This window comes from Peromyscus eremicus, chromosome 13 (genome assembly GCF_949786415.1).
Source record: "Peromyscus eremicus chromosome 13, PerEre_H2_v1, whole genome shotgun sequence".
NCBI lineage: Eukaryota > Metazoa > Chordata > Mammalia > Rodentia > Cricetidae > Peromyscus > Peromyscus eremicus.
This window is the reverse complement of record NC_081429.1, coordinates 10,350,444-10,359,508: the sequence shown is the minus strand read 5'-3', so window position 1 is coordinate 10,359,508 and position 9,065 is coordinate 10,350,444. Positions and strand designations below refer to the sequence as shown.

General features: G+C 52.3%; 1 protein-coding gene across 1 annotated transcript; it reads left to right on the top strand.

The window, feature by feature from the left end:
• The first annotated feature begins 3,034 nt into the window (after positions 1–3,034).
• On the top strand, positions 3,035–8,711 carry Pdcd1 (programmed cell death 1). The gene is made up of 5 exons (XM_059278742.1): positions 3,035–3,113; positions 5,339–5,698; positions 5,992–6,153; positions 6,955–6,989; positions 7,513–8,711. Exons 1-5 carry the CDS (start codon positions 3,035–3,037, stop codon positions 7,744–7,746), a joined length of 870 nt encoding a protein of 289 aa, XP_059134725.1. The 3' UTR covers positions 7,747–8,711.
• The last annotated feature ends 354 nt before the right edge of the window (positions 8,712–9,065 follow it).

The following is a 9,065-nucleotide window of genomic DNA, read 5'->3' as shown; positions in this document are numbered from 1 at the left end:
GGTGCGCACACCTATGTGCACGTGTGTGTGAGAGCCAGAGGAAGCTATCCTGCCTGATTGCTCCTACTTTTGTGCAGATTATACCCATTAGTGGTTAACTCCGAGTCACCAATAAGGCATCGGTGTCACGTTAAGGAAAGGAATTGAAGCCCTTCCCCTTGTGAGTCATTTAACCAGGAGACAGTCCAGATTAGAACTCTCTACTTTGTGCTCCACATGTCTTTCTCCGTCTCTCTATCATGTGATCTGAACCTGTGCCTGTCTAGAGGCTGTGTTGTGAATCTGTTCCTATGTCTGTGTCTTCTGTTCAGTGTGCGTTGTGGCTGTGAGTGGTGTCTGCTGTTGTATGAGCTCTGTGTGTGTGTCTGTCTGTCTGTCTGTCTGTCCGTCCGTCCATTGTAGCTGTCTGTATCTATGAGTGGTGTCTGCTGTTGTATGAGCTCTGTGTGTGTGTGTGTGTGTGTCTGTCTGTCTGTCCATCCGTCCATTGTAGCTGTCTGTATCTATGAGTGGTGTCTGCTGTTGTATGAGCTCTGTGTGTGTGTGTGTGTGTCTGTCTCTGCCTGTCCGTCCGTTATAGCTGTCTGTATCTGTCAGTGGTGTCTGTCTGCTTCATGAGTTGTGCAGGTGTGTGTGTCTATCTGTCTGTCTGTCCCTAACAAAGGACTTGGCACTGTCTCTATTCAACAGCATAAAAAGCTCATACAGCAGAGAGAATGGGGTACTTGACAGAAATCTTTAACAGAGTTTTACAAGGGATGAAGTCACTGGCTCTAATTGACCTCAACTGACCCAGATGACAAGCACCATTGTCAAGCAATACCCATAAATGGATGCTTTCAACCTTTGTGATAGATTTCAGAATATTGGTTTCAACCTCTGTACTTGTTGCTTCCAGCAAATTATACACATGTATTATCTGGGTCAGGGGCATGGAAGAGTATGTAACTTAAGATTTCTGCTATGCCTTGCTTAAGTTCTAAAAGTTGATCACACGGAAAATCCAAGGCATGTAAGGTTGATTGTTACATTGTTCTCTTAAAGGTTCAAGTAAGGCTTGGAGGCACAAGGCTTTAATCCCAGCACTCGAGAGGCAGAGGCTGACAGATCTCTTGAGTTCGAGGCCAGCCTGCTCTACAGACAGAATGAGTTCCAGGACAGCCAGGGCTACACAGAGAAACCTTGTCATAAAAAAACAAAAGAAAAACATTTTAAAGGCAGGTTAAACAAATGGGCTGAGTGCACAGTAGGACAGCAGTCTTAAATCTTAGGTGACACCAAGGTGTATTTTTAACTCTGGCTGTGAGGCCCAACAAAAATTCCAGTCTCTTAAAATGTAAGAGAGATTTTCAAAATATTACATTGCCTCACACGTAACTCCCTTGAGACAGTATCTTCCACTAGAACCGGAGCTTGTGTTTTTCAGCCAAGCTAACTGGCCATCAGTCTCCAAGGATCCTCCTGTCTCTGCCTCCCGTGAGGCTGACATCACAAGCACGTACTGCGACAGCCATCTTTCACACGGGTGCTGAGGATCCAAACTCCCATCCTCAAGTGTCCTTACCCCCTGGGCCATCTCCCCAGCTCTCCTTTCTCCCTCCTGTGAAATTTCCAATTGTGCAGACAGCATCAAAACAGTTTTATGGAAGCCGGGCGGTGGTGGCGCACGCCTTTAATCCCAGCACTTGGGAGGCAGAGGCAGGCGGATCTCTGTGAGTTCGAGGCCAGCCTGGGCTACAGAGCGAGATCCAGGAAAGGCGCAAAGCTACACAGAGAAACCCTGTCTCGAAAAACCCAAAAAAAAAAAAAAACCAGTTTCATGGAACTCCCAGCGCAGGGACACAGGGAAACCTCATCCACTGTTCCCAGAAGTCAGCTCGGCCACAGCTCCTCTCCACTCGCCACTTTTGGATGAATCAGAAGTGTCTGTCTTTATCACAGCAGCTTTATACAGCTCTTGCCTGTAATCAGCACCTAGGAAGCAGAAGGAGAATTGTGAGTTCAAGGCAAGGCTCGGCTGTTTAGCCAGTTCCTGTCTTTAAAAGAGAAGCCACCGTTAATGTGTTTTAACCACAGTGACACTTCACTTTCATCTACCTGTATGCTCTCCCAGGCAGCCACAGCATGAAAGGGAGACTCAGAAGTACGGTCTAGGGCCTCAGCCACTGAAGTATCTGTCTCACTTTCTCAGGACTGCTGGAAAGTCTTGATGCTAGGCCCACCTAGCCATCATCATGGCAACAAGGTGCTCCCAGCCCACTTCCTAGCAGCTCTCTCAGGGGCCTATTCTTTCCTGGGTGGCACTTTACTCCTTTGGATGAACTGAGTGCCTGGGGATGTCCTCCATATGGTATTACTACTTGTGACCTCCAAAGGCAGACACTCTCTTACCTAAGCCCAATCCCTCCTGTACATCCCTATAGCAGGAAGTCTCCACCCCTGTCTTCCCTGGGTCCACCACAGGCACACTGAGGGAGGCACATGCCAGTTCAAGAAAAGAATTCCCCAGGAAGATGGCTAAGAGGAGCAAAGAGGCTATGGGGCACAGAGGGAGCAGGGACACGGGGGCCACCAGGACCTGGACAGAGCCAGGCAAAGCCCTGGGATAGACATAGGCAGAGACCCACAAGAGGACAGAGACCTGGGAAGTCAATGGCCCTGCCACCGGAGGAAAAATAGCAGAGTCAATGAGGAGACAAGTGACTCATACTGTCATACATTTAAGCACAGGACCAGGAGAAACCTGGAAGCAAACAGTTGATGAGGTTCTGGACTCCAGTGTCCACCCACGAACTCATCTGGGGCAACCTAGAGGCCAACTTTGAGAGAGAGGATGGCAGGTGATTCCCTGAGGACACGTCACAGTCCCAAAGCCTAGTGGATAGATCCCATCAGAGGACAGGAAGTGAGAACTGGACAGAGGTGCCTGGTGTGTTCACAGGTCACAGCTGCCCTGGGACAGGTGTGACAATCCTGCCCAGAATACACAAGGGGAACTGTGCCTTTTGGTTCTCTAGGGGTTTTTCTGGTCCTCATGACCCTGGAAAGTCTTGAGAATCTGTTTGGAGATCGGTGGTTAAGTGTGGTTGTGGTGGTGGATTTAGGGGGTCAGGGTAATGCTGTGTAGACTGGAGGTTACCTGGAGTGCTTGTAAAGGGGACACAAGGTTTCTAGTTCCAAGTAGGGAGACCATAGACCAGACCACAGTGATGGAGCCTAGAAGGGTGAAGGTGGGAAAGACATGTTTGCTTTGCCAAATCTGTGTCCAACCTTCCTATGGTTGCTGGAAGTGTTCTTGAAAAAAAGGCTTGTATGTTTCTTGAGTGACGGTTTAAAGAAGAGATCCATTGACACTACTGTGTTGTGACATACTAGCTGTGTGTGGTTTGGACAGACCATCACAAGCCAAAGAAAGAGTATACTGTAGCCCCACGGTGTTTGTATTGCCTCTGAGAAGGGACAGAACCTTCGCTAAGATGGGTAGATCTCACCCTGGCCACCCCCAGCCTGGGCCTGGCCCCTCCAAGGATCCATGACACTGCTGGTCCTCCTGGCCCACACAAACCTACATGGACCACTGCCCAGAACCACGTGGCTTAGACTTTACCAACTGCATGGGATCCAGGGACCCTGACCCCTGAGGAACTCCAGGCCTGGTGCATAGACCACACCCACCCTCAGGTCCACGTGGCACTAGATCATTAGCAGGGCGTGGCGTTGTTCATCCATCATCCATGGGTGGCTAAGAACATCGAAGAGAGGAAATGGTAGTCCTGCTTCTATCCCAGGTGGCTATGGAGACCATTTCTAGGCAAGGCTGCATGCTGGGAATGTCTCAGGGCCTCCCTCTGCTGAAATCTTCTCGATCACTGCAGATAACTCCATCAAATATCCCTGGCTTCCTTTCTGAGCTAGAGGAGGCTGATTGCATACACCTTGTTGGCCGGGTGTTCGGGCCCTCGGTTCTCCTCCCATTCATTTCTCTCCCTATCCGGCCTCTCTTCTTTGCCTCCGACTCCTGCTCTCTCTGTGTCTTCTGAGGCTGAACCTGAGCTGTGGTAACACAGCCTCACTCTTTGCCACCCTGGGAGGGAACCATGCCCAGTAAGTATAGTCAAACGCCTCGCATTGGAAGTGTGTTTGAGGTACAGTGCCCTGGGCCACATAATTGGGTAGAAATCCCTCACTATATGACGCAATCTGTGAGAAGAGGGGGCAGGGGGCTGGAAAGGGGTCAGCTGGGGACAATCTCTGTTTTGCAATGGCTCTTTCTCTACAAGTCCCAGTTGCCAAATGACTGCAGTGGCCAAAGGCAGAGAGAGCTGGCAGCAAAGGCAGGGTTGAGGCCAGAGCATATTCAAGAATGCCTCTGTGGCTGTTTCCTGTGTGCATATCAGTCCTCCCAGCAAGTGTGTGCTCAGCAAGTCTGGGTTCCCTTGACCCTGGGCTTCTGACTGTACCTATGTACTTGACTGTAGGTTCAGCGGCTGGCGTCACGTGGATCCCAGGAGGGGGTGTTTCAGAGTACCAGGGGGAGGTTATATATGTAAGTGTGAAATGTATGTGGCAAGAAGCCTGTCAGTGAGATAGGCACTTCCTGAGAAGAGCCCCAAGGACCTGCATGATGTGTGGAGCATCCCTGACAAAGCCCTGGTAGCCATACCATTCAGATCATCTTTGTTTCGGGGAGTCCTGCACCATGGGAACCTCTCCTCCTGTCCTCTTGAGGGACAGTGACACAGCTGATCTTTGGAGGCTCCTGGCTGTGACCTCTGATATGGCTAGAAGACATGGCTGCCCTATACCTTCTGCTACCCAGGGCAGCTCTGTCATGCTAGATGGTCTCCCTGGTCCAGGACAAAGCCTGGACCCCAAGTTTACTCAAGAATACACTGCCTCGAAAGTCTGGGGTTTTATGGAAGTCCTCACACTCCCACACCAGCATCCCACTGACCCTTCAAACAGAGCTAGACCAGTCAACCAGAAGGCTAGGGCTGAAACATGCAGGTCAGACCTGGGGCACCTTCACAGGAGTGGGAAAGTAAAGACATCTGGGGGGAAAATCCCAAATTCTCAAAGGACAGAAATATGCATGCCAGATAGACACCTCCAGCCTCTAGGTTCAGTTATGCTGAAGGAAGAGCCCTGCTTGTTGGGGGTGGAGAATCACATCCACAACCTGCAAAAAACTACAAGCTCCTTGGCAGGGGGACTGCTTAGGAGATTCTGACCCGAGATGCGTCTGAGAGAACCGTTCCTCTCCCCAGGGTTTTCAGAAAATGGTCAGAGAGGGTGCACACACCCCTTCCTCACAGATCTTTATTCTCATCCATCTCAGAGGTCCCCAACGGGCCCTGGAGGCCCCTCACCTTCTCTCCAGCCTGGCTCACAGTGTCAGAGGGAGCAAATGCCACCTTCACCTGCAGTTTCTCCAACTGGTCCAAGGACCTTATGCTGAACTGGTACCGCCTGAGCCCCAGCAATCAGACTCAAAAACAGGCCGCCTTCTGCAATGGATTCAGCCAGCCCGTCCAGGACAACCGCTTCCAGATCACACAGCTGCCCAACGGGCATGACTTCCACATGAACATCCTCGGCACGCGGCGCAATGACAGTGGCATCTACCTCTGTGGGGCCATCTCCCTGCCCCCCAATACACAAATCAAGGAGAGCCCCGGAGCAGAGCTTGTGGTAACAGGTGCGGCTAGAAAAGCCTGAGCAGGAGACCCCCTCCTGCCTAGGGACCTGCTAGGTTCCCATCCATAGCTCCGCCCAGCACCTTGAGGGCCCTGTCCCTCTCTCTCTCTCTCTGGAAATCCTCAGATGCCCATTTATCTTTAAAGGATGGTGGAGCCTATGGAAGTAGGTTGGGTGGCCAATCACTGCCCATCCAAAGTGGACAGCCCTTAGGACTTGGAGCGGGCAGGATGGGTGCCCCTAAAAAGAATACACTATTGGTGTCCTACAACTCTATCCTTTGTGATCCTGTAGAAAGAATCCTGGAGACCTCGACAAGATACCCCAGTCCCTCGCCCAGGCCAGCGGGCCAGTTTCAAGGCTTGGTCATTGGGCTCATGAGCGTCCTGGTGGGTGTCCCTGTGTTGCTGCTGCTGGCCTGGGTCCTAGCTGCCTTCTGCTCAACAGGGACGTCAGGTAAGGCTCGTCATACCCCTGCCCCTGTCCTACCAAAATCAAAGCCTCAGGCCTTGCAAATATCTGGGCTGGCCATTCTCCACCCACTATGCCTCCTTCCAACACTCTACCTTCAACATTCCTCAGGGCTCCTGACTGTCATGGCGCCTTGTAGTCACCATACCTCACACATACTTTGACCATCGGAAGGGCCTGTGGTCACCAGAAGGGTCTGTGTCACCACACTTCACACACACTCTAACCACTACAAGAGCCTGTGGCCACCCCACCCATAGCTAGCCCCAGGCTGCTGGTTTTACTAACAACTAGTGAGAGTTGGCATTTTGTGTGGCTAGAAGAAGGTCTAAGTCAGCCTTCAGGCCCTGTCACAGATGGACCATTCCTTCAGTGCCATCTCCAGGAGCCCCCTAGCTAAGTCTGGTCATCAGGCAGCTAAGAAGCCACACAGAATATCTGCTGCATGCCGGCCGTGTGCTATGTGCACCAGGGAAGCGGGTGCAGACACGCATCCTTCCCTGTGGCAGGCCCATATTCCACAACTCATGGCCCAAGTGGGAACTCCCAATTACTGAATGGGAAGGGCATGAGTGTGAATAGAAAGCCTGATGCCTGCCCATGGTCTAGAACTCTTCAGGGCCTGAGACTCCTACTCCAAGCACACGCGCACGCGCGTGCGTGTGTGCGCACACACACACACACACACACACACACACACACACACACACGCTGCCAAGACATTCCCCTCCACCAGGGAAGATGGCTCAGCAGCGGCCCTCTAATTCAGAATATCTTTCTCAACAGAGGCCGGAAGAGCTGGAAGCAAGGAACAGTCTCTGGTGAGTCTGGGTCCCCTTTGTTGATTGGTCCGTCACAGTCTACCCCCAGGACATGGTTGGTACAGGCAGAGAGACCATGGAGGCTAGGAGCTGCAGCCTGGAGAACTAAGCTCACACTTCCTACTAGAACTCTAGAGCCATATCCTGCTGCTCTACCCACCCGCTGACCCCAGAGTGCGTAGCCTTGTCATGTCCAGCATGGTCACCGCTTAATCTATTCTGAGCAGAGACGAGTGTAAATGCCACATTTTGGAAGCCTAGACCTTCAAGAAGGCCAGGAACCATTTAGAGGTAGAAACTGAGCTGGAAACAAAGGGGCTGCATCCTGGATCTCAGAGAGAGCACTGGGGAGAAGAGACAGGTGTTAGGGCCCAGCTCCAGCTTCAGTGACTGAGGTCTCTAAGAAGAACCTCAAATCCAGTGATAGGCTAACGCGGCGTAGGGGATGGTTGGATTATGTGATGTGCACACCACCCCCAACGGACTACACAGATGACTCTTGCTTCTTCTTCCTCCCTTGAAGAAGCAGGACCCTTCAGCAGCACCTGTCTTCAGTGTGGCCTACGAGGAGCTGGACTTCCAGGGACGAGAGAAGACTCCAGAGCTCCCCACCCCCTGTGTACACACAGAATATGCCACCATTGTCTTCACTGAAGGGCTGGGGGCCTCATCCTTAGGACGTAGGGGCTCAGCTGATGGTCCTCAGGGCCCCCAGCCTCCAAGGCATGAAGATGGACACTACTCTTGGCCCCTTTGACCAGATGCTTCAGCCATCAGCATCCTGTAGACTCTCCACAGAGAGCATCGGTCCATTCCTCCTTCAAGAGGAATGTGGAGGCTACCGTGCAGCAAAGGCTCCCAGGGTCTGAGCTATCTGGAGTGACAGCCTAGCACTTGTACCAATTCCAACACATGCGTTGTTGAGTGACAGTTCTCTTAATGTTTACCACAAGCTGGGAGCAGCAGGCATGCCTGTTCCCTCTTGTCACAAAGTGCAGAGCTGGCCTGAACCTAGGTCTCCTGAACCCTGCTGCTGGATACTGCCAGGGGCTTGAGTCACTGTAGCCTATGGCCTCTGGGGATCCTGTACCTGGAAATGGGGGAACCCTGATTAGAGACTGCCTGTGAGGCACCCCACACCAAGGAACTTCAGGTACACAGTAGACACAGCACCTAAAGCTGCCCTTGAGAGGCTGGGGGACCCAGGGACCCTGAACTAATCCCAAGAACTGGAGAGGTTCTGCTGAAGACCAGAAACGTCCCTAGCTTCAGGGGGTCGGAGAAGCATGAGCACTCACTGGGCAAAGGCTCTGTGAGCGTCGCTGCTGTCCTTCTGCGCGCACAGGTACCTCAGCTCTTTCTACAGCTGGGAAACTGAGGCAATGAAAGGAACCGACAGAGCTAGAGACCTACCCACACCTCCAGTGAGGCACTTGCCTCTCCCTACTCTCCCCTAGGGACCCAAAGGACAGGTCCCATGTCAGCAGCAGGGAAAGGGAAAGGGAGGCACAATTTTGACTTATACCAACTGTGGCCATCTTGGGCAGCGATTTAGGTGTTGGGGTCCCTCCATTCATCCTCTCCTGGAGTCTAGTTCTGGCTCCCATTCGCACTGTGGCCATGAAGTAGACAAAGGGTTTTAAGGGTCCCCTTGGCACCTCAGACAAGCAAGGTAGCAAGAGCCTAGCTGTCTGGTGGGCACCCATCTGGCCAGGGCTCAGGAGTCCCTTTCCTCTGGTTCTAGCCTACTATAATTAAATGGTCAAAAAGCTTCAAGTTCTGTTCTACTTCTGGCGGTGTTGGGACTGGGGCGGTAAAGGAAGAGCTGTGGGGCCATGCCGAGGCTCCAGATGAAGTAGGGCAGGTCACCACCGTCTTCATGCCCAGCCTGAGTCAGCCCTTGCCGTTACTGAAATACAGTCACTCCCCAGCCCCATCTCCATTCCCCATCCTCACATTTACATGTCAACACCCAGCTATGAAAGCCCTCAAGTGCAGAGGTTGAGGAAGAGGCATGCTCCCCACACCAGGGCTTCCAAGGGTCCCACAGCTACAGACCCCAAGCCTCAGCCCAGC

Excerpts from the sequence above, each read along its gene's own strand:
- Pdcd1 (XM_059278742.1), top strand. The coding sequence starts at position 3,035 with ATGACCCTGGAAAGTCTTGAGAATCTGTTTGGAGATCGGTGGTTAAGT. Across the intron at positions 6,154-6,954 it reads CTGCTCAACAGGGACGTCAG|AGGCCGGAAGAGCTGGAAGC; the intron begins GTAAGGCTCGTC and ends CTTTCTCAACAG. Across the intron at positions 6,990-7,512 it reads GAAGCAAGGAACAGTCTCTG|AAGCAGGACCCTTCAGCAGC; the intron begins GTGAGTCTGGGT and ends CCTCCCTTGAAG.